General features: G+C 37.7%; 2 protein-coding genes across 7 annotated transcripts in view; one reads left to right on the forward strand and one right to left on the reverse strand.

The window, feature by feature from the left end:
• Nucleotides 1-25,647, reverse strand: part of ACOT12 (acyl-CoA thioesterase 12) — a 68,165-nt gene that overhangs the window by 4,882 nt on the left and 37,636 nt on the right. Inside the window, exon 16 of one of the 2 annotated variants that reach the window (XM_074328770.2) lies at nt 10,916-14,572. The exons of the other annotated variant lie outside the window; for it this stretch is intronic. The gene's annotated coding sequence lies outside the window, so the exon portion shown is untranslated. Of the gene's footprint in view, nt 1-10,915; nt 14,573-25,647 lie in introns of those variants that run through there. 2 annotated transcript variants of the gene reach the window in all.
• Nucleotides 13,874-22,465, forward strand: ZCCHC9 (zinc finger CCHC-type containing 9). 5 transcript variants are annotated; one of them, XM_088796592.1, is made up of 7 exons: nt 13,874-13,998; nt 15,148-15,557; nt 18,111-18,261; nt 18,500-18,592; nt 20,317-20,333; nt 20,549-20,617; nt 21,857-22,465. In XM_088796592.1, exons 2-7 carry the CDS (start codon nt 15,174-15,176, stop codon nt 21,893-21,895), a joined length of 753 nt encoding a protein of 250 aa, XP_088652718.1. In that variant the 5' UTR covers nt 13,874-13,998; nt 15,148-15,173; the 3' UTR covers nt 21,896-22,465. The 5 variants fall into 5 exon arrangements, 3 of the variants coding, with proteins under 3 accessions (XP_088652718.1, XP_019570633.2, XP_074184874.1); XR_002136117.3 differs by lacking the exon at nt 20,549-20,617 and having other exon boundaries at nt 20,185-20,508; XR_016020648.1 differs by lacking the exon at nt 20,549-20,617 and having other exon boundaries at nt 20,317-20,508.

Below are 25,647 nucleotides of genomic sequence, written 5' to 3' on the forward strand. Positions count from 1 at the left end.
CCTGAAATACTGAAAATGCTTTTAGTATAGTTTGAAAGATGAATTCTTCACTCAGCATGCATACCCTTATCTCAAATCTTGTTCTTTTCTGTTTGTCCTGTGATGTCTATAATCTGAAGGAATATGATAGAAGAGGTGGGAGCAAATAATTCTGTAAAGAATTACGCAATCTCTTCACATACAAAAGAAAAAAATTGTTAGCTTGAATAACAGGAATGAGATCAAGGTCTGCATTCTGTTAGTGAGCACTGTAGGTGCTCCAATTAAAATGAACCTCTGCTATAATGTAAGTAGTTGTCTTCCCTCCTGCTATGTTAAGAAAAATAAAGTATAAAAAGAATACACTTGTGCTGGTGCTAATCGGCAGCACACTAACTTTTGAGTAGCAAACTGATGTGTGGTAGAAATGTAGAAGAGGAAACCACACTCAGTATAATTCAGGACATGCTAAACACCCTGAAAGGGATGGGGTGAGGGGTGTTCTACAATCAATGCCTGTAGACAAACGAGGGCTCAGAACCTCAGGCAGTGACTGGCATTCTAGGGACAGAGGCACAGAAGTTGGAGAAGACGGGTGGCCAAGCACGTTGATTCTACAGCCACATTGCTTGGGTACAAGTCCAGACTCTCCCACTATATGACATTAAGTGATTTACTCAGTCTTTAGGTTCCTTAGTTGCTTTTACATAAAATGAGAACGATGATAATGGTTATCTCATAGGGCTGTTGGAGGATAAAAGTAATTAACATTTGTAAAGTTCACTTAGAAGTGCTCAGCACATTGTAAGTACTATGGAAGGGTTTGCTGAATAAATAATAAAAACAAAGGAATATTATAATCTGTGAATATCCCTTAAAAGCATCCTTTAGGGCAAACCTACAGACCTCTTGGTCCCTCTTCTGAAAGGTTTTATAAGAGTAAGTGGTAAAGGAAGGCAAATTCATACAGCTAAAGAAACAGAAGCAAAGATAAGCTGAAGAGACCAGATAGAGGTATATAACAACATGCGTGTTTTTTTTAAGAAAACTGAAAAACACGCACTGGCAAAGAATATATGGCTACTAATATAAAAAGAAAGCAAGCCTTGTTATCTATATCACAACATCTCAAGCAACATTATTAATTTCATTAACAACAAGAATCAACTGAAGATCTAAGGTATGAAGTACAGTTGCCGTCTCTGTCCTTTTTTGTTGTATTTTTCTCTAATTCATTTCTCATCGTTGGCCGTTAGATCTACTCATAACTACACTAGCATTTGCATTCAATATTGGCTTGCATACAAACTGTTAGTACTTAATCTTTAAATTACCTACATTTGAAACTCTTGATTTGTGTGGCTGTTTGACTTTTACTGTACTACCAGAAATGGACTCATGTGCGACTTTACTCTTTAAGAACAAGATGTTAACTAAAGACAGTCATTTAAACCAAGACTAAAATGGATTCATAAACACTCAGTCTGGCACCTCACTTTTTGTTGAAATCCTCCACATTCATCAAATATCCTTCCCTGACAGCCTGTCACACAATTTTCAGATCATGTAATAGCACCTGAATTGGATACAAAAATATCCTTTCTCCTCAAGCATTGCCAAACATTTGAATATGATGCTGTTTGCAGACGTGGTATTATACTTTGCCACAAGAAACAAGCACATTGGCAATGCTACAGCGAAAACTAAATAAAATTTATGTGAAAAATGAGTCAATTAGAAGAGATAGAGACTTTTAAGTATTAATTAAAATTCTAATCAAATGCCTTATCTTTCAGCCAAAGTGGTCAATCACAGCATGCAATTCCTGTTTACTAAGATCTACTTTAATCAATATTCAAGAAGCAATGATGGAATAGAGCATGGTTCTGAGTCATGGGACCTTTCTAATTTGCTCTATTCCTTGTATCTGAGGCAGACTGCAGCTAGAGTAGATTTTGACGGCTTCTCAGCCGTCATTCCAGCTCTCTTCCATGGGGGAAGAGAAATATGGGTCGTTCTCTTTGACTTCTGTGCTGTCATGGTATGTCTACTTATAGGAAACTGATTATTCTACCCTCAGGCCAAAATTAATAAAAGAGCACGCTTTGAGAGCAGCCAAAAGAAGTCGTTTTGAGGTCAAAAACTGTGCCTTAAATTCAGGCTCAGCCATTAACCAGCTATATGACCAAGGGAAAATTATTTAATAATAGAGTCTTGGTTTCATTTGTAAAATGGAAATAATTCATGGCTTACAAAATGTTTATGGTTATTAAATAACATAAGGCAGCGACTTACATTTTTTTCTTTTCATTAGAACCCAGTGCACACATATGACTATGTAAGTATGAATGTGTATGTATGTAAAACCCAAATAAAAATTTCACGTAATTTTTATCTTTACTATTTGAGATGTACTGTGATGTTTTTCTATTATATGCCATCCTATTCTTCAGTTTTAAAAAAATGCTGATTGTGACCCACTAAATTGATTTCACAACACATTAATGGGATGAAATTCACATTTTGGAAGTCACAGACCTAATTACCTGGCTCGATAAACATTAAATTCTTTCTTCTTTTCCTTCCTTCAACTCTTTAAATATTTTGTTCCACTGTCTTCTGATTTCCGTGGTTTTTGATGAAAAGTCCATGGTTATGCAAATATTTGTTCTTCTATATGTAATGTGGCATTTTTCTCTGACTTAGGTTCGTTAGCAGTTTGCCTATGATATGCCTAAGTGGTTTTCTTCATATTGATCCTATTTGGAGGTGTCATCACGAAGGCATGATTGATCATTAACTCGATCTTGAGTCCCTCTCCTCTTCCCAGAGGATGGAGGGTGGGTGGAAATTCCAAGCTTCTAGTCATGGCTTGGTCTTTTGGTGACCAGCTCGCCTCCTGCAGCTATCTAGGAGCCCATCGAGAATCACCTTATTAGAATGAAAGACACTCCTATCACGTAGGACACCCCAGGGGATTTAGGAGCTGTGTCAGGAACCAGAGCCAAAGATGAAATATTAGAACAAAAGATGCTCCTTGTGTTCTTATCACTTTAGAAATTACAAGGAGTTTAGGAGCTCTGAGCCAGGAACTGAGGGCAGAGATATAGATACATTTTTCCCCTATTATTTCACAGGTTCTATTCAATTATTAGACTTCAGAGAAAAGGATAAAGGAGGACATTTCATGTGTATGTACATGTAAATTCATTAAGAAGACTTAAAAATTCTAAATATGTTTATCTAATAACAAGTTTCAAAATACATGAAGCCCAAATGGACAGAACTGAAAGAGGAAACAAATACACAAATTCCTCTTTCAGTATTCCATAGAACAAGTAGACAAAGTGTCAGAAAGAATCCAGAGGACTTAGCAAAAAGCTTCTCGGACCCACCAAGAAGCAGATGTCAAGACAGTGTTCAACATGAAAGTGGTTTTTGTGGGGAGGGAATAGGAGAAGGCAGATGCATTCAAACCATGGCGCTAGACTGAGAGGAAAGAAAGGAAGATTGTGAAGCAAAAGTCCCAGACTACAAAACAGTTCCAAGAAAGTTTCATGCAGGCCAAGGGGAGTCCTTATGCCTGTTGGAAGAGTCTTGCATCTCCTAAGGCAAGAAGAATGAGCCTTGTCCATTTACGAGCTGAAAGCAGACTACCTATCGGAAGCCTGGCCTTAGTATGAACATGATGGTTGACCTATAGGGGCAGTTACTGAAGTGTTTATGCAAGAGAAGAGTTCGGTGATACCTTTTCATGACAACCAGGGTCCACTCTTTGCATCACAGACTCACTTCTGGGAGAAGCTTCTTCGTGGCCCCCATGGATCGGTCTTTCCTAAAGACCATCTTAGAAAAGGGAAGCTAGTGGTATGAACTCAAGTCCCATTGCTGCAACTGGTACTCCTCTTCAACCTCCTCCAGTTTCCATTCTAAATTTTCATCTTCATCTATCACTTTGGCAGACTTTGGTGGCTTACTTTGTCGTACGAGCCAAATCTTAAAACCTGAGGCCCTGGTAATTACATCCTTCTTGGGCCTGGGCTGTTTCACACCTGATTCCAATAGTACAAGGGCATCACTTGGTTTCCACACTTATTCCTCCCTGTCCCAGTGTGTAAAAAGCAGTTGTCTCCTCTGCTGTCAGGATTGATCACCCGTTTCAGTGACGACTCCTCTTCTCACCTGCTGGTCCCCAGACATCAGAAGTCTGTTATTCTTTTTTTGAATGTCAGAAATATTTCATAACTTTTTAAAATTTAAAATAGAATCAAGTCTAATTTTTTAATGTGAAGGGCTACATAGCTGCTATTAGTTTAAATGGAGGAAAATTATGGGATGTCTGCTGTATTTAATCCAAAAATCAAGGTAGAAATGAAATAATCACCATCTTTCTACATTAGAAATATTTCTTTTTTTTTTTTTTAATTTGTAGGGAACTACATAGGGGCTTAAAATTTTATTGAGAAACAGAACATATATGACGGAGCCTCAAAAACCTCAAAAAAAGAAAACAAGTAAATAAAACTGTCATCTGAAATTTAAACTAGAAAAATCTGCACATAATGGAGATTAGCTAAAGAATAAACCAAAGAACTGCCTGGGATCAAAGACTAAACTAAGAACTACAAGACTGGAACCAGATGATTCAGAAAAGGAAGCCAAATGAACTACATTTTACCCCTTTTGTGAAAAACCTGTATGAAGAGAAGGCAAATGATTATCATGGAACCTAGAAAAGGAGGATGGAGGGATCACATCTGTTGGACAGGCCTTTCACATCACTGGAGAAAGCCCTTCCCAGTTGCTACTAATGTCTAATTCCTTATTTGTTCCTATGGTGGGGATGGGGTTAGATTGTCTGACCTTCTTGCTTTGGGCCCATTTGTTTGATGAGTTGCTTATCTTATAGCTGTAAAAAGAGCCACACCAGAGGTCAAGGGTTAAAGAGGTATACCATAATTAATCATGTATTCATTCTGTACGCATAACCTACATTTGACAACGAGTAAATCTAGTTTGAGAGAGATAATTATGGAATTGTAAAAGTAGGATTTAAGAGGTTTTTTTTTTAAAAAAATTCATTTTATGAAATTTAAGAGTTACAGTGGAAATACAAAGAACTGATATTGTCATTTACTTTTTAACATATACATCAGACTCTCTACTTTTCAAAAATGCACTTGATTCATATAGGCTATATCTATATTCAGTCCAAAGATTCGGGGAAGAGATATCATATTTTGGCACCTCCACAAAATCTTTTGTTTGTACAAAACTCAGTTGTTAGTATAAAAGCAGCTCTGACAATAGAAATCTCTTTTAAGTAGGGCAGGTGGGCTAAAAAAGAAGAGAGTGGGCTCTTGGACTGTAAAAGCTGTGTGGCTGAAGGCATGGGCAAACATGCACAGAGCACATGCAAACAGAGACATGGAATGTGTGATCCCCCTGCAGACATGGACCGAATTACTTGGAACTCATCAGTCCTGATGAGGTACTAACTGCATTCAGGTGCACTTCAATCAGAACTAGATTATACCATTAAAATTAATGAAGCACTAGAAGACTTTAATGAGTAAAAGAGGGTTGATTTTAACGTCTTTTATGCATTTTTTTCATTTGACAACAATTTGGTTGATGGTGCAATCACACCTCTCTGTAGCAGGCAGGTAAAAAGTTTTGGTTATTAAAGCTTTTAAGTAACACATTATATTCAACACACTACCCGGCACATCTCTTCAACATTCACTTAATGGCCTAATGGTTTAGCTTAATTAAAATAGAGATCAGTTTATCTGTCTTTTGCCATCCAGTTTTTGTTTTTTTTTAATAGAAACTAATCAATTGTTCTCTCTCAGATTCCAAGTTTTCTCATTATACTGCCGAGATGTCATTTTTCTCTCCTTTAAGCTGTTAGCACTTTCGAAGCCAATAGGGCCCTGTTTTTCATCTTTTCTAGGAATACATTCATCATGAGTATGTGTGGGGAAGAGTCCAACCACCTCCAAATAGGGCTCCACTATGAGATTCAGGAGAATATGAAATTGGCAAGGAAAGATGAATATTTGCCAGGTATCAATGTGTATTTTAATATTAGCCTCAGTAAATAACAGAATGAAATACAGTAGTAACCCTTATCCATGAGGACACATTCCAAACCCCCAGTGGATGCCTGAAACCACAGACAGTACTGAACCCTATATATACTGTTTTTCCTGAACATACGAGTATCTACTTACAATACAGCCTAACTTATAAATTAGGCACAGTAAGAGATTAACAACAATAACTAATAATAAAATAGAACAATTATACTGGAATAAAGGTTATATGAATGCAGTCACTAATTTCAGGGGGTTCCTTGCTGAAATCTTCACCTAGGCCCAATGGTTCTTGGCACACATGTTGCCAACAATCTGAACACGATTTCTATTCCTGTCTCCCATCCACAAGTTTAAAGCCTTTCCAGCTTACATGCACTGTGGCCAATAGCAAAACTAGCACAAATTCCTTTTTTTGTGGCTGTAACTTTTGCAGTTTGAGGTGCGACAGCAAAACTGGCACCAATTTTTTTCCTTCCTTTCAATTTCAGACAGAAGATTCATTCTTAATGTAGATCTTAGCAACCTCGGGATACAATTTTTTCTTTGCTTATTAAACCGAGAACTTTCACTTTTTCACTTAAAGGAAGCACTTCATGGTTTCTCTTGGGCATACCTGAATTGCCCGCATCACTACTCTTACAGTCGATCTGATAACCAATGTGGCTACTAAGTGACTAACCAGAAGGAAATGTCTACAGAGTTGATATGGTGGACAAAGGGTGACTCATGTCCCAGGTGGGATGGTGTGAGATTTCATCACAATACTCAGAACGTACAATGTAAAAGTTATGAATTGTTTATTGAATTTATTTCTGGAATTTTTCATTTAATATTTTCGAAACAAGGTTGACAGTGGGTAACTGAAACTGCAGAAAGTGAAACTGTGGGTAATGGGGGGCTGCTGTATTTGGTAACCACAGGAAGGTGACATGACCAATACTCTTGAGCACAGCAAAGGGATCAGACATTTTAAATCATCCAGTACTGACAAATTTCACGTCAGTTAAGCTCTCTGTATCTTAGTTTTCCCCAAGTGTAAATGAGTAGTAGTATATAATGAGTGTTACCATTCAAAACTATTTGGGAAGCTTTAGAGTATATGACTGCTTATTAAAGCGTGGCTATTATTATTTTTAAAATGCTCTGTGTTCCATAAATACTACTTTCTAAACTCAAATCGATAATTGATCTTGTGACAAGAAAGGGAAACTATATACATGGATAAAAACTTGATACTTAAATTTCAGAATAGCTTCTTAAATAGTAAATAAAGATATAAAAAGTGAACCTCAAGAGAATCAAGGTGAAAATACTATTCGCCAAAAGGTGAAATATCAATTTTTCTATTTTTAAAATTGTGGTAAACATACACAAAATTTACAATGTGAAACATTTTTAAGCATACATTTCAGTGGCGCTAAGCACACTCACACTGCTGTTACCACCACCACCATCCTAAACGTTAAAACAAATGCCTAATATAAGAAAAGTAGCAACGCATAGAGACTGAAGACTGTACATTTAGATCAGCTCTTAAAAGAAGTCCCTCTACCTGGTCTGCACTCCTGCTCCAAAACACACTGTTTAGATATGTAAAGCCACACACACCTAATGCAGCTAATGTTCCATTTGAAAACGTGCGATTGATTTCCATATTGAGTTGCCTTGGGCACACCTGGGCACGATTCCAAGTGCCTCCTTGGGGTTATTATCAATTGGCATAACTGTCACTAGATTACTGATTACTCTGGGTTATGGGCGGTGCACAATTCATCTTCACAGAGCTCACTATCATTTGCTCACAGATTTCCGAATACATACAATATTACTTTTGTATATTTTCCTGGTCCGTAAATGTTTCTTAAAATATTTATGGGACCTCTTTCTGTGGCTTATTTTTTGGAGGCTGGGGGGAGAGAGCAACAAAGAGCAGTTTCCAGGCTCTCGGCCTCACGTAGAAAGGTGCTGGCTCAGGTAGTAAACGGCCATCAACTGTGATTGCATGGCCACCAGCTGTGGCTAGTTGGCCGTCAGCTGTAACCAGTGAGCCATTGGCCACTAATATAACTGCTGTGGCTATGCTAGCAAAAAAATGGGGGCGAGCAAGAAGATGGTGGCTGAGCCTGCAAGTGGTGCAGTGAGGGTTTCGAACAGTGTGGCTCCTGCTTCCTGTGTCTCCAACCCAGCCGCCAGCGAGAGTATGGTGGTATGACTCCCGTATCTATGGCTCCGTGGGTGTTCCTTTTTGGCCTCACCATGTCCTGCGTTCTTATTTGGGGAGCAGGAGCTGAGACCCCCGCCTGATTACTCCCTGCACGACAGAGGGCTACTTTTTTCCTACTACTATGTGGTGCTCTTAAATTAGTTTATCCTAAACCATCAATTATTTTTTGCCCAGGGACTTATAGGTATTTTTATAGTGGTTATTAAATCTGTACTAAACATTTGGCCACTGGGTTTATGTTCACTTTCATCCTTTATAAAGTATTAGTGTAACATCTTCTTTCTCTCAATCTGCATGTATGTGTGCGTGCGCATGTACCTCATTTACACAAAGCATTTCTGCTTATTGGAGAGTATGGTTAGATTATTTCTTTTTTATTGACTCCTCCCTACCACTTCCCTTATCTCTATCTCCAGTTCTCTGAAATAAATTCTATTGTGAATTTTTCCAAAAATCTCCCAGGAAGAAAGAATTTATCTGTAATTGGTACTACCGCTGTAATTCCTACACTTATCACCTTACTAGTGGTTTCCCAGTCTGCATGTCTTACCCTCACAGGCAGCTGGCTACTTAAAGGTAAGGACTCTGTCATTTTTATGTATCTAGCATTTATTGAGGTACTGACAAAGAGCAAATATCCAAAAATGCTTTTTCTTCATATACTCCATTTTATAGAATTCTATGTGTAACTACAGACCTCCCGTTACTCCCTTTGAAGGCACAGTCTAAGGCCCATAACAGAGAGCATTTCCTCAGACATGATAAAGATGGGAAGTGATTTCAGAGAAGAAAGCTTGCAAATCTTACCACTTACATGCAATTTAGGTTTAAGCATTCATTTGAAACACTTGACACTCTAACCACTAAAAAGCATGATTAGAAACTTGAACTTGAGATACAAACCAGAAGAGGGTGAGATGAGAATAACAAGGCCACATCATTTTTGTGATTAATATTTCCAACGTTATTGTTTCTCATGTTTAAGCAAAAAATATGAAAAAGATTCAAGCTTTTCCAGGGAAGAACACAAACTTCATATTATTCCTCTTCCTTATTGCTTAGCAACCTCAAGCAACTTCCACTGATGGGTTTCTCCTGTTAGGCATTTCAGATACCATTTTCTTTCATTTCGGAAAGAAAGTAATAGACATACCTCAGAGATACTGCAGGTTCAACTGCAGACCACCGCAATAAAGTATCGCAATAAAGTGAGTCTCAATCGTTTTGATGGTGGAGGGTCTTCCTTCGGTTTGTAAAAAACACAACACATGTGAAGCGCAATAAAGCAAAGTACATTAAAATGAGATGTGCCTGCACTGCTTGTAACTTTGTTATTGAGAAAACCGACGACACAAACAAAAAAAGTTTGGGCCATCTCTATGAGCACGACAGGTAATAAAACTATCATTCAGTGTGTCCTATGGTAATCACTTAACTTCTCTGACACTTCGTTTACTGACCTGTAAAACAATAACAAAATTTGTAAAGGTATGTATTTCTATGAATCTCTATGTAATTGGAAATTCTCATGTGCTGTCTCAAAACTCCCACAGATTAAAAAACTCTGATTCTAAATGTAATGCATAGTCATTGAATAACATTTATAAAATGATATTTAAAGAAGAAAAAAGGAACTCATAATTCTATTACCCATGGGCCTTATTGTAAGGGTTCATAAAGCAGCTAAAAAAAAAAAAAATCACTGACAGATTTTTTTAAAAAGAAGCTGTTAGAATGTCACTGGTCTGGATCTCACTTTTATTTCCAACAGCAGGGTCATTAATTCTTTTCCCCTCTCTCCTGCTTTGTTTTTCTGTATATTTAAATGAAGTTCAGTAAGTGCCAGACAGTTCTGAACACTGCATTAGGTACATTCTTCCATAAACAACTCTCTTTTCTAGACCTATTTTATGGAACCTTTTGCATATCTAAAAATCTATGTACAGTTCTTCATTGCTACATTGCTTAAGTGCTACAGGTTAAAATGCAGTTTCATTTGGCATAAAAACATTAATTTGGCAAAATCTGGTCCTAGCTTCCTTTCTAGATTCACTATTCCCCCTCCCAAATTACTCTATAGCTAAATAAGTTGTTTTGAAGTGGCTCACACTAGTGAGACTCAGCTGGAGTGCTGGCTTATCCAGGTAGGCTTTGGACATTCCTCGTCCTGCAGCACATACTGGTCAGTTCGGCCAGGCTGGCCAAACATCTCTTACTCTGAGTGAATCCAGGCAAGAATGAGGATTTAAATTCTAAAGGCAGTGGTTTCAATTCCAGGTAAGATGTAATTAGCACACTCCCCGTGTGTTCCACTGAATTAACCTATAAAACATAATAGATAGATCAGCTATTTGAGGACTCTGAAAACTAAATAGTAGCAGGCAAATTAGGGAAGAATTCAAGAATAATTCTTGAAGACCAGAATTTAAAGTATCACTAAACCAGTGGTAAGTTTACATTCTGAATTTTATCCTGGACATTGTGAATGTTATTTTTCATATATTGAGTTGTTTTATTCCTCACAAAAAAATAAAACTTAAGCAGGCAAATAACTTTAGATTTGTGTTATAGGCGTTGTCTTTTTGTGGGTGGCAATTCAAATCTCAGTTCATTTCTTTTCTATAAATTTTATTGGGGAATATTGGGGGACAGTGTGTCTCACCAGGGCCCATTGGCTCCAAGTCGTTGTCCTTCAATCTAGCTGTGGAGGGCGCAGCTCACTGGCCCATATGGGAATCGAACTGGCAAGCCTATTGTTCAGAGCTCGCACTCTAACCAACTGAGCCATCCGGCTGTCCCCTCAGTTAATTTCTTTAAGTCTCTGGGTTTGTCTTGTGCAAGTGGATTCAGGGGCCAGCTTGAGACGTGAAGGATTCATACACAGAAGTAGAGGAATCCTCTTTGTGGCTCTCTTCCTTCCCTGGTTATCCAGGCATGCGCATGCTTTTTTCTCTGGTTCCTTTAGCCAGAAAGATAACGGTGGGCTTTCTATCACAGTTTTAGATGCTCATGCACTTTGTGACTGTGGCCCACTCTCACGTGACACGTGCGCACACACTCACCAAGGTGCTGGCTGCATCTTCAGATTTTGACTCCCCTCAAGTTTCTGCTTTTATTTACTCTTTAGAATCCTCAGGTAGTTGTTTTTTATTACTTTGTCCAAAATTTAGTTATCAGGATAAGAGATAGTTTGTAGAAATCTTATACCGTTTCCCCAAAAATAAGACCTAGCCAGACCTTCAGCTCTAATGCGTCTTTTGGAGCAAAAATTAATGTAAGACTGGGTCTTATTTTACTATAATGTAAGACCGGGTCTTATATTAATTTTTACTCCAAAAGACGCATTAGAGCTGATTGTCCAGCTAGGTCTTTTCGGGGAAACATGGTGTTTATATGAACATGTGTTTTATAATTACTTCCTGTTTTATATCCTCTTAACATTTACCCTGTGGATAACACTGTTATGAAAAATAACACATTTACAGTATTTCAATGATATCTGAATGGAAAAATTTAATAAGATAATCCCTTGAACTGTACAAGTGAACATATTCTAAAAAAAAAAAAAAATCTCACATGGGCCAGGGTAACTCAGTAAAGTCCATTCTAAAGTGGGTTCAAGCAGGCAAACAATCCCCTGCAGTATTACAAGGTAGCAGAGCTCACACCCTTGGATTGAGATCTTGGTTCAAATCCTGACTCTACCTCTTACTGGACGTGTAACCTTGGATGTGTTACTTCATTCTCTGACCTTGTTTCCTCATTGTAAAATGGAGAAAATAATAGTACCTACTTCTCAGGATATTGGGTGGATTCATTAGGTAATAATTGTACAGCATTCAGCAAACAGTAGTAATAGTAATAAATTCTTCTGAATCTCAAAGAATTTCTATGACATTTTTAGTAAATTACTAATCTTTATTTGATATACTTCCACAAAAACAACTTGAGATCATGTTCCTTCACTTCCAGGAATAAACCTTCTACAGTTTGAAATTTAGCTCAATACTAAAAGGACAAGTTTTAGTTGAATGCACCCTCTAGTGGTACAATATGTGCAACTACCTGACTTCTGAGAAGAAAATCCCTTTATGAAATATCACTAGGTTAGTGCTGAGAACCTGAAGCCAGCTGGTTAAGAACATTATGGTATGAGTAGCTCTATCGTTTAGAAAGACCCCCCTCTTCAAGAGCTGGAGGACTTGTCTTTTTAAAAATTTCCCCACCATAAGACCTAGAATATTCGTGATATATACCATTGCAAATCCTAGTATTTCTACAGTATTGACTTTAATCTTTCCTCTGAAAGAAACTCAGGTCACTTTCTAGTTTGCTTTAACAAACATTGCAAAGTACCTATTCTTTATTTAGTTAACAAAACTGAACTGAGTACCAACTAACTATATACCAGCCAATGGGGATAATCAACTTATTACACAATTCCTTGTCATTACAAACTCAAAAACTGCTGTAAGGAAGTACAGACTGCCATGAATGTACAATGGGAGACTGACCTAGACTGGGGCGGGGGGAGAGGCATTGGATGGCTTACTAGAGAATAAGACGTTAAAAGCCTTGAAAGGTGAGAAATTGAAAGAAAAGGAGGAGTACCATACAAAGAGAACAGCGTATACAGACCTGCAGATGGCAAGGTACATGTGGCAACTGAAGGAAGGTTCCTATGCATGGAGCTCAAAGAAGAGGGGGAGATTCTGCAGGGTGAGGCTAGTGAAGTTAGCAGGGACTTAATACCATGTTATGGAGTTTGAACTTCATCCTAAAAACAGTGGGAAACTATGGATGGTATTAAAGCAGAAGAGCAACTATCTGATTTGTTTTCAAAAGTTCACTTGACTAAGTCATGAGAAACGGATTTGGAGTGGAGCAAGAACGAATGCCCAGACCAGCTGCTAGCAATCCAGGTAAGACACGATGAAACCTAGCTCAAGGGAGGTAGCAGTAAACACAAAGAAGCATACAGACAGTTAAATGGTAAAATGGATCCAGCATGATGATGGCAATGGGAGTAGCAGTCATGGTGACCTGAGTGGATGCTGATGCCATTTCCCCCGACTGGTGGTGGTATCCGTTTCGGAAGGGTTGTTGAGATAAAAATGTTTCGGAGAGCAGGGTTTTCCTCTTAAGAGGATAACTTCTTTGGTTACAAAGTGTAATACTTCAATTAAATGCTTAACTAGCATTGGGCAGGGCCATGAGACACCGCCCTCCACCCAACAGGTTCTAAATGTCTTTTTTTAGATCCACTCCCACTGCGCTAACACTTTGACCACACATCTGCCTGGAAAGCCCTTATTTCCTCCCGCTGCCAATTTCACCAGATATTTGTTTTGCGATGTCCAGTTCAAAGGTCACCTTCTCAAGGAAGCCTTTCCGGTGTCTACCACCCCACTGACCCTCCCATCCCTCTCGGCCACTACACTGTGAGTTCCGGACAGCACGGAGGAAGCTTTCTTCAGCTTTGTGTCCCTGGCGTCCAGCGCAGTGCCCTTCACCCTAGACGCTCTACAAACATTTACAGCAGGTAGCGGCACTTCGCGCCTGCCCAGGTTTGGACCGCCGGAAATGACGCGCCCTTAAGGACAACGTGTTTCCGGTCCCGAGAGCCTGCGCCGCCGCAGGGGGGTCGGGCTTCTCTGGCACGTTAACTCGGCTGCTCTGGAGGATTCATGCGTGGTAAGAAGCTACGCGCGGTGCGGGATGGGGCCCCGGGGACCCCAGATGCAGTAGAGTGCCCTCCTTTGCTTCCTGGAACCTGGCGGGAGGGCAAAGGAACTGGCTGCTAGGTTCCCAAGAACCACCAGCGCCAGGTGGGGCTGGAGTGCCGAGCTACGCGGCCGGCCGGGGACGCCGGCGCAGGTACCGGCCTCAGCCGTAGGGCGCTGGCCACTCGGGCCCCCGCGTTCAGTCCCACTTAGACCGGCGGCGCGGGTGGACGTGGCGGGTCCCGGCTTGATAGCCAGAGCTTCCCACTTCCCACGTGCTCAGGAGAGGGATAACCCACTTCCTCTTCAACAGCTCCAGTCCCCACTGGGACAGTCGCAGGATCTGTAGTGATAAGTGTGCGCGTGTGGTGTAAAGTGTGTACCGTCTCACACTTATTCATTGGCTCCGCCCCTCAGCGTCCGTGGAAGGGATGTTTCCGATCTGAGGTTTTAACACTGGTTGGTGCGCGGGATCCTGCCTTGCAAGGGATGCGGCTTGATTGAAGATGATTTGAAATCACTTGGGCTGGAAAGTAGCTTATCCTCTGATTAGTAAGAGAGGAAAGCCGAGTATCATCACATGACTGTAAACACTTATATGTTTTACTTATTAGTCTGCCAGAAAGAGTTGTAATGACAAACTTCACCGTCAAAGGACAGGATTTCTGTATACAGTTTGCTATGCATGCAAATTGTTTGCATTGAAAGGACAGACTAAGCAAGAAGATTGGGAGAAAGTAGGTCTGGGACTTAGAGATAGAAAAATAAACAGCTAGGAAAACCACCGAGTTTGGGAAGGCTAACTTCATTCACTGTATTACTATGTGATTTAAATTTTGTGAAATAATTGGTTTCTTAATTATTTTCTAGTTTTAAGCAAGTATGTGTGCGTGCTTTGTTTTTTATTGGTGTGGAGTGGTAGCTTCTCTGGTAAGGGCTAGATTTACCTACAATCATACCTATGCAGCATATTTTAGAATTAAACATATAGGTTATATAAATGAAGTAAAAATGTTTTAACAATGAAAACTTGAACATATGGGCGTATGTGATATAGTGATACAACATGTATCTTTTTTTTTCTTTTAAAAGATGACTAACTGCCATGTTTGTCTTAAAGATTGATATGGTATCTCTGATGAAACCATGACCAGGTGGGCACGAGTTACTACCACACATAACAAAAGACCCTTGCCTGCAACGTCATGGGAGGATATGAAGAAAGGGTCCTTCGAGGGAAAAAGCCAAAACCTACCAAAGAATAAACGACTTGTAGCCAATAGGCTGTCCCTTAAAAATGATGCACCCCAAGCAAAACACAAAAAGAACAAAAAGAAAAAGGAGTACTTAAATGAAGATGTGAATGGATTCATGGAATACCTACGACAAAACTCACAGATGGTTCACAATGGGGAGATAATAGCAACAGACAGTCAGGAAGTAAGGGAAGAAATTGCAGTTGCTTTAAAGAAAGATAGTCGTAGGGAAGGAAGACGATTAAAAAGACAAGCAGCAAAGAAAAATGCAATGGTAAGATTATCACTTCTAACAAAATATTACTTTATATGGCTAGAAACTATTAATCATATACTCGTACATCTATATATTTTAGCAGTCTGCTGTTCCATACTTAATTTATAAAGCATCTTTTTGAGGGCTAGTAATAACATTAGGACTTGTTTTAGCACCTCCTATATGCTAGGCATTTAATGTACTAATCAGTTATCACAACAACACTATAAACATGGTGGCATTATTCCTATATTATGGGTAGAAAACACTGATATGCAGACAGGTTAAGTATCTTGCCGAAAACCACGTAGCTAGGAGCAGAGGTGAAATTCAAATCCAGGTAAAGGTGTTAATATTTGATTACTTAAACTAGTAGCTGACACTATATATGTTTTATTAAATAAATGTGAACCTAAATGGGCTGCTTACTGCAGTCCAGCCGAAAAGAAATTTATTTTTTCAAATCCAGAGTCTGGCTTCAAAACCTTGTTCTCACGTCTGCCTTTCAATAACCCTTTTTCAAGCAGCCATTTTAAAAAATGATCAAAATAAGGAGGAAGGTTAAGTACAACAGGTTAAATATGTGTGGTTCCCATTCATTGGAAAGGATGTTCTTTTGCTTATCCATGAAAAACTGAGACACAGGAAGGAGATCTAATAAGAATCACACTAGTTAGTAGCAGAGCAGAGTAATAGAGGTTAAACTCCTTGAGACTTTCTAGTCATTGCTCCCGTCCCCATATTACATGCTGCAGAACCATGGGAGCTGCAGGTTTATTTCTGTGGTGCCTAGCCCTAGATTTCAAAGCACAGGTAATGCTTAGTATAATTTTTTTCCCTTCTCTAAGTGAATTTCCCAAGTCTAGCAGGATACTACATAAGAATCACAATTTGTTACCATTTTACACTTTTCATTTTTTATGAGAATTACTAAATGTACAGCACTGTTTGTACCAATGCAGGCTTGAAATTTTATAACTGCCATAAATGTTGCTTCTATTTGCAGGATTAGTTCTATGCAGTGTCATATGTAAAGATAATTATTTAGAGATAATATTGATGAAACATTCCTTATGGATAAATTGGAATAGAAAAGATAATCATTTCTATTTGGATCAAGATAGTTTTGTTTAAAATGCACAATTTTAAAATATTTTCAAATCAAGTTAATTTAACTGAAAGACAATTTCATTGACATACGCAGTAAGATGACTTGCATGTTATTTTAAAAAGTTAATATTGTGACCTTTTAAGAGAAGTTTTATGTTTATAATTAAGGGGGAAAGACAGTTTTTTAAAAAAAATAAGGAATGCTTTACATTAAAGCATATACGTTAAATAGTATGGCTTGTGACCTACCTTTTAACTCATTTTCTTGTACTTTTTTTAATACCTCATACTAAGTATCAGTTCTTAATTACTAAGAAATTAAGATACAGAGATTTATCAGTCTGCTTTCTACATTCCCATCTACATTAAATTTAAGGATCATTCCAGAAGGAGGTATTTGGTGAAGTTGAGGTAAAAACCTAATCTGTGAACTGTCAGGTTATTACAGACCATCTTGACTTCACCAAGAATCCGACACTTCTTATGTTGGTCATCCTCTAGTTGTAGCATAAATGCATTTTCTTTGGACCAGGACCAATAACTTTTACATTTCATTCTAAATGTAAAAGTTATTGAAGAATAAAGGAATTCATTCTTTCCCAGTGTTATTTAACAGGAAAAAAAGGAAGTAAAAACATAGTTGCAAAATGTTATGTTTTATTTTGCCTGTTGAATTTGCTTTTTAAAAAACCTTGTTTTGGAAAAAAATAATGATGAACTATTTGTTATCCAAGAATTGTATATACGCTTTTCTAGTTTAAATATCTACTATCTTTGATTATTTCTGATGTTCTCATTCACAGCAGCAAAAAACATGCTCCAAATTGCTAGATAGTATGTAAAGCAACCAAACCATTGTTCAGTGTTATGTTGGAGCCAAATAATTCATCTTAGAATTATTCCTTTAAAATAAATTGTGTAAGCTTCTAAAACTGAAATGTATATTTTTGAATATTAAAGAATACACGTATGTATTAAGGATGAAAACTGAGGTACACTTTTTGGTATGAAATATATTTTATGATTTGAATCATAATTTAAATGGAATAATTTGACCCAGATTCATTCAATTATATGATCTTTAAAAGTGTGAGTATTAATTTTGAGTGACAATTTTTATGGCCATTGTCTACTCCAGAAAGCTCAGTTTTTCTAGTGCTGACATCCCAATTAATGAAATGTATAGTTCCTATTTGGTTATTTATCTCCTACAAAGGCATTTGTAACTGTCTGAGATCGATGGATTAAGGATTTTTAAAAACGCTGAGACCCTGATGGATATGACATTTCTTAGTGTTTAGTATTGTGTAAAACACTTTTCTACAGATAAAATACTGAGATTTCAAAAAAAAGAGCTAGATGACCTTAAAATGGGAAATGTTTCGAAGATATTTTTGATAACACGACTTGATAAAGCCAGTGTAGTTTTGCAGTGTGGAAACTCACATTTTGTTTTCCTAGGTATGTTTCCATTGTAGAAAACCTGGCCATGGGATTGCAGATTGCCCGGCTGCCCTTGAGAATCAAGATATGGGCACTGGAATATGTTATCGGTGTGGATCCACAGAACACGAAATAACCAAGTGTAAGGCCAAAGTAGACCCAGCTCTTGGTATGTTATTTTCCTATCGGTTTTTCATTTAGTTAATGGGGAAAGTGGCCAATAAGTAGTCAACTGGGATTTTTCGTTGACAAGGTTTTTTATGAGTGTGCCACTTTTTGAAATCTCATGAGATTAAATTTTAAATTATGTAAAAACAATTATGTTTTCTCAGAGTATTTTAAAATAATATGAATTATATAACATAATATACATAACCAACGTAACGGGAACTGTTTGACTCTTACAGGTGAATTTCCTTTTGCAAAATGTTTTGTTTGTGGAGAAATGGGACACCTGTCCAGATCTTGTCCTGATAATCCCAAAGGACTCTATGCTGATGGTGAGTCCTGTTACCCTTATATGTCAGAAACGGTGAATCATCATGCAGAGTTGTGATTTAATTTATCCTCTATCAGTTCTTGAATACGTTTTTGAATAAATAGCAAAACCTTGAGAATTTCATTATTTTTATCTAGTGATATTCTATGTACTGGACTTTTGTATAATATGACTTGATATATTAATAAATCAGAAAAAACTAAGCTGTATATTTCGAACTCTTTGTGCTTACTCCAGCATCATTTATGAGACTATGTTATAAATACTTACTTTTAAACATAACAGAAGCAAAGGGATTGTATCTCAAACTAGTATAAGATTTTAAATGTATATTTAAAAAATAGTGTTATAAATTTAATCTCAACCTAGCATACCATTTTGTGTAGAAGGATTTTGTGTAGAAGGGCTGGTACGTACTATTCATATTTGTAGTAATTTTTGTTTCTGAATGTTTTTCTTAGTTATTTGGCATGAGATCATGTAATTTTCTTATCTTTAGCTCAGCCAATGTCTTAAGGTCCCCACAGTAAAGTCTGTGATGTCTAAAGCTTTAAGGAGATTGTCATCTGTTAATGTGAGTCATTTGTTAATGTGATGGCTTTTACCGTCAGGTTCTAGACACCTCTTGTGAGATGCCCTGGTTTCCAGTGGAGAAGTCCAGTGAAAAGGCAGAGCTTTTGTAGTTAATCAGACCAGTTGTAGCCCCAGCACCGCCACTTACTAGCTGTGGGACTTTGCATGTTATTTAACTTCTCTCATCTCAGTTTTTTTCACCTATAAAACAGCGATTAAAGAACTGGACGTATTTGATTGATTCTGAGATGCACATTTTTTCACATTTTAGTATCTCCAAACTCAGGATGTATTTTACCATTAGTGTGTCACACATAATTGGCTGGTAATTTTCATTTTTTTCTGAGAAGTATGTAAAAGAATGATACATCTTATAATCGATCGTGTCTTAGATTTGATGAACTATGGTATGTACCTTGAAGAGTTATGAGGATTAAAATATATTATTTCACTATGGCTCTACAAACAGCAAAAAGGCCTGGGCCTAGAAAATGCTCAAAAATGCCTTTCAGTTTTGAACTTAAGAAACAGGCATATATATAACATGACTAATGAGCAAAGATGGCTTTGGATGGTCAACCAAAATGACTAGAAATAGAAAAAACAACAACACAACAAGGGGAGTAGATCAAATAGAAGTGAGAGTTCACCCAGGTTTATGTCCTATAGGGTCATGTTTCTGAGTCAGTCACTTAACATTATGAGCATGAGCATGATAATGTTTGACCATTATGCAAAAGACTCATTTTAGAAGCTATGTGTGTTGTAAATTCTCAGTCCTGCAGTGTTGCGTAAAGTAGGCAGATGGGCATTTTAATTAGGTTTAGGTTGCCTGGCAGATAGAAGGCTCTAAAACAAAAGTTAATTTTCATTCCTTTCATAATTGCTCACCTCCATCTGACCTATACACCAGAGTAGTTGTTTCTAACCTGTTGGGGAGTCATTAATCATTAGAGAATCTAATAAAAACTATGGACATCTTCCTCAACAAATGCATCAGCACACAAATTTTGCTCCCAGGTTCAAGAGTTCACAAACCCTTGCCCATCTAACCATGGTGAAGATCCGGCTTCTGTGCAGTGGCTCTTGGACACTCCAGAGGACAAATGGCTTCCATCGTATCTCCCTTCTCTTTCCCACGTCTCCCTGAAGGCCAGGTGCAAGAAATGGTGGGTAGCACAGTTGAGTGCTCAGTGAGGTCAAGAGGAATGGAGAACGGACCTTTTTAGTAGGAGTGGTGGCGCCTACCTATGTTCCTGGCTCCAGCTACCTTTACAGCTAACAAGGTTGTAAGGACCACATAAGATATGAAAGTGCTTGAAGACATTAAAAGCCCTACGTACGGTAAGTATGGGAGGTTTTCAATGACTTTGTTTTTTTGTAGGTGGTTGCTGCAGACTTTGTGGCTCTGTGGATCACTTTAAGAAAGATTGCCCTCAGAGTCAGAATTCAGGTGAGATCTCTGGGCTCCCATTTAGAAGGGGTGAGATTAGTATTCCTCTGTGGTTTTGCTGCATTTTGTTATTAATAACTCATTGAAGGACTACTGCTTTTAAGGCAACCTGGCTTCCTGCTGCAGTGATGACTTAATCATTTTGCTGTCAGTAGACAGCACCAACTGAGCATTAGCTGCTATTCTCAGGTGGAAAAAAAGGTGACCAGTCAGCACTAGAGGGTTTCATAAAGCATCTTATTCATAAACATTTATATTTGCTAACTAATTTAATAATAGAGCCAATTTTGTTATTTAAAGTATGGATTCCCTAAGAGAAAAGAAATATGAAAATAACATTCAATATTCTTATAATTAAGTATCATTGTATATGCTTTGTTTTGTGTGGGCCTGAAGGATTAAGAGTTGGTTGCAAAAACTGCCAAAAATATTAAAATTATGTTATCCACACAGCATCTGGCCAGTTATATTTTCTTCCTAATGAAATTCTAACTTTGGTCATTAAAAACTTAATAAATCTTTACTATTCCTATTATGGCAGATCTGGGATGGAGGGGGAGGTGGAGACCATCATTACATTATTTTACTAGATTAGAATGATGATAATCCTGTGTGAAAGAAAGACGGTAGGATACCCTAGTAGTGCTACATAGGGAAAAAGCACATTTCTTTTCATTTCAAATAATCACAGTATTACACAAATAAGTCTGCCTATCTTACTTCCTAACCCTAACATTTCAATTTGAAAACCAAGAGTTCTTGTCTTTATTACATCGTAGTCAGTAAGACTGAAATGATGAAGTGGAATTTGAATTTTCCCTCCTGGGAGGAGTGCCACTTCCCAAATGACAGGACTGACAAGCAGATGTTGTATAATTTCACAGGTGGAATCTTGTGCATTTAAAACTGATGCTTCAAAGTGTTGCTGTTTACAGACTCTTGGAATTCTCTGACTATAATAATGAACTCTGGGAAAGAATGAAAGTGCTTTCTCATCAATTTGTGCATGGAAAGTAGTTGCTGCATTTCCCTAATTGGGATGAGAAATTGCCTGTGGTACTCTCTGAAATCAAGGGTTATAATCAATTACAGAATTGCTCGCTTTCCTTTAGTGATGGAGTATTCCTTCCTTGTGATTATTCATGTCAAAACTAGTTCCTTTGCTAAACCAATACCAATCTAGGTGGATGTATGTGATTACTGTTTTTCTTACATTCTGACTTTTCTGTTCCTTTATAGATCGAATGGTTACAGTTGGTCGCTGGGCAAAGGGAATGAGTGCAGACTATGAAGAAATTTTGGATGTGCCTAAACCACAGAAACCCAAAACAAAGATACCTAAAGTTGTTAATTTTTGATAATGATTAGTGCTATCATTAAGTTCCCACCTCACTGTTACATTCTCAACTGGGCCTTCTTCACAAGTTGGAGTTGGGCTCCCCTGGAGAAGCCTGTATTGTAGATACCAGTATGATTTGGTGTTGGCAGTTTCCTGACTTCTGTCCATCAAGCAGTACTTCTCCCACTGCTTGGAGAAAAATCACTGAAGAAAGGCATAAGATGTTTAAATTGGATTCTTTAAGAGAATATGTGTTTAACAGATAAAACTTAGATGTAACTAAGTGGTTACATACCTAATTATAGCGATCATCTTTTTCTTAAAATCAAAATTATGCATCAATCTGAACCACCCTTAAACAAAAGGTAACTGCTTTGCATTTGGAAATGAATTTTTGATTATATTGTTCTCTACATTCAAAATATCAATTTGTTATTATAGTAGAAATTTATAAGTTGCCACAAAATGCTGTATTTTTAAAATATTTAATAAAAACTCATTTACTACTATTTTTCTGAATACCTAATTCTGTACTGAACTAGCCATTGTGCATTAATGCCCATGTAACAATCCCTTTGGAATCGTGATCTTTTATTAATCCTAAATGAGGTTAATTTGGTTAGTTTTTGTTTTAGTTTGACATAAAGAACTACCTATTGTTGAGGTTAAAATTGAAGAGTACCTCTACGTAACAGCAGTTCTTTCTTTGCCCTTGATTTTCAAGAAAGAAATTCTAGCCAACATTCAGTTTGGGGTATTTAACCAGAAAGATGGTACATAACAGACTGTATATCAAACATAACAGCATTTTGTTCACAGGTTTTAGATGAATCAAAGTGAGAGGCAAGTACCGCCATAATAGAGTTAGAACACTAATCAGAGACCCGTTAGCTTCTTTGATTTGATGAATACATGCATACTTAATACATACATTTCACAAGGCTTGAGGCTTCCATTATACTGTATAATGGAGTGACTGGTGGATTGTGTTTTTGGAAAGTTACCTGATTGGATACATTTGTAACTAAAGGAAACAGCTGTGATTAGTTACTGATGCTTCAAAAGCAAAATATTTACCAAATAAGAAAAGGAACATTTTTCTCTGTTTTAATGTCTGCACAACTCAACAGTTCCAGTCTTAATAGAAGCTGTTCTGTTATTTTCAGTAAGAGAGGAAAACATGACAGTATGGCTCAGCCTCCCAGAGCTTCAGGAAATGGGTGCGCTTGAACAGGAATTGTACAAGTCGTGCAGCTGGAAAAGGACAGCAATGCTGCCTTTGTCATTTAGTTCAAACACCCCCAGATTTATTTCACTTGTCCTATCAGGGACAAAAGGCTCTGGAGAATCGAAAACCTGTCAGCTGCAAGTTAAGTCTAATATTTTTTATATAGTCTCCAAAACAGAGATGTTAGTGTTCATTTTGTCTTCCTTGCGTTACTTTGTTTACATTTTAACGATCTATGAATTAGTGAAATCATTAGAAATAAATTTCAAGTACCAAATATAACATTAAGAAAGTGTATGGACATTCTGTCAAAGGAATTCACTGGAGACAGAAATTCTGACAGAATTTGACAGAATTTCTGACAGAAGCAGAGATTCTGTTTCTTAAAAGGAATTACTGATATTGTTTCTTTTCTTAGCTAAAAATGCCTTTAGAGAAAAGCATACTTTTAATTAATTTATTCATTTTCTATTTCCCAAGCACCTACTATGTTCCTGCTACTGTTCTTAGGCACATGGAATTGTGGCACTAAATAAAGCAAGCAAAGCCACATGCATTCTCATGGGGCTGAAGAATGGACAATAAAATACATATCAGAAATATCAGAATATCCGGAAAATATTACCAGAAAGGGATATTTTATTACATTTAAAAAATATTTTGTTGAATCTCCTAAGACTTACTGTGTTTCCCCGAAAATAAGACCTACCCAGACAGTCAGCCAAAATGCATCTTTTGGAGCAAAAGTTAATATGATACTCAGTCTTATTTTACTATAATATAAAACTGGGTCTCATAATAAATATAATATATAAATAATATAATACCAGGTCTTATGTTAATTTTTGCTCCAAAAGACGCATTAGAGCTGATTGTCCGGCTAGGTCTCATTTTCGGGGAAAATAATGGTAGTTGTTAGCACTCTTCTTCCTTCAGTCCTCTGAAAATGTCATCTCTTCTCACAAGCTTATCTTTCACTTTTTTTGGCTGACTCCTAAATCTATATCTAGCCCTAATATCCCTAGTTTCAGTCCCATCTTCTCACCTGCCTGCTAGACATTCCTACTTGGATGTTACACTTCAAACTCAACATGGCTTTAAACAATCTCACCACTTCCCCCTGGAAAAAAAAAAAAGACTAATTTTCTCTTCTTGTCTTCATTCCCCCCCCCCCCCCCCCAATTACATTTCAAGCCCATAGGCTTGAATTTTAAGTTGCTCTTTTCTTGACATTCCCCCTCCCAACTCCATGGTCAAACCTCCCTTATTTCCTATAGGCCTCGCTTTTTACTGTGTTTCCCCGAAAATAAAGTCTACCCTAAAAATAAGCCCCAGTTAAGATTTAGTACGTTATGACGATGTTCCAGAAGAAGATGACATGACTGTATTTCAATAAATAGATTGTTGTACATGAAAAAATATGACATTCTCTGAAAATACACCCTAATGTGTCTTTTGTAGCAAAAATTATAAGACCCGGTCTTATTTTTGGAGAAATATGGTGTAAGACCTGGTCTTATTTTTGGGGAAACACAGTAGTCTGCTCAATAGTCTTTGCCTAACCAACCTTATACGAAATAGATCCTTCCTCATCCCAGTACCTAGTCATTCTCTTACTCTAAATTTTCTTCATAGTTTATTTCCCTGCCTAACACTATTTGTCCCTTTCCACCAGATGATAGGTTACATGAGGGCAGTAATTTTGACTCTCGCTCATTACTATATCCGAGAAGTACTCAGCACCTAAGGAACACTCACTTTTGTGGAGTGAACGAACTAAATGAACAAATGTAAAGGCAATTAACAGAGATGATGCAAGTGACTGTATTCTACTTTAGATTGGATAATCAAGGGAAGGCCTGGGGAGATTTTTCTGATGAAATCTGAATGACAAGAAGGAACCAGTTGAGAAGATAACGGGGAAGAACATTTAGGGTGAGGGAATGGTTAGTCAAAGCTCCTAGAAAGGGAACAGGCTTGCCATCTTTGAGGGGCAAAAAGATGTAGTCTTTTGTAACTAGCTTCCTTTACTTAATGTTTTCAAGGTTCATCCATAATACTCCATTTTATAGGTATCCAGGGAGGTATAGAGGGGGTAAATCTTGGGTATCTTGACTTGAGGTAATAGATAAATGCAATTACACTGAGAAAGGAGCATGCCTGGGTAGTTGAAAAAGGCAAAGGGGCCAATATGACTGGAAAAGAGTGAGGGATAAACTAAAGGAAGATCAGATAGTTAATGGGTCACAGTTTACAGGTTCTGCCAGTGAGTTTCTGCTGCATACCAACCACAAATCTCAGAAGAATACAATAATAAGCATTTACTTAGCTCATGCCTGTAGTCAGAGCTAGGCTGAGCTTACCTGGACAGCTCTGCTAATCTCAGCTGGGCTTGCTCACATCTACATGAGGTTTGGTGTGGGGTTGGCTGATCTAAACTAGGCTCAGATGAAGCAGCTGTCT

The sequence above is a fragment of the Rhinolophus sinicus genome, chromosome 3 (assembly GCF_057876585.1).
Source record: "Rhinolophus sinicus isolate RSI-liver-muscle chromosome 3, RSI-T2T, whole genome shotgun sequence".
Classification (NCBI taxonomy): Eukaryota; Metazoa; Chordata; class Mammalia; order Chiroptera; family Rhinolophidae; genus Rhinolophus; species Rhinolophus sinicus.

What these genes read in the sequence shown, in the direction of transcription:
- ZCCHC9 (XM_019715074.3), top strand. Translation starts at nt 15,174, where the DNA reads ATGACCAGGTGGGCACGAGTTACTACCACACATAACAAAAGACCCTTG. An exon ending in CAGCAAAGAAAAATGCAATG is followed by an intron (nt 15,558 to 18,110) that starts GTAAGATTATCA and finishes TTGTTTTCCTAG; the next exon opens with GTATGTTTCCATTGTAGAAA. An exon ending in CCCTCAGAGTCAGAATTCAG is followed by an intron (nt 20,618 to 21,856) that starts GTGAGATCTCTG and finishes GTTCCTTTATAG; the next exon opens with ATCGAATGGTTACAGTTGGT.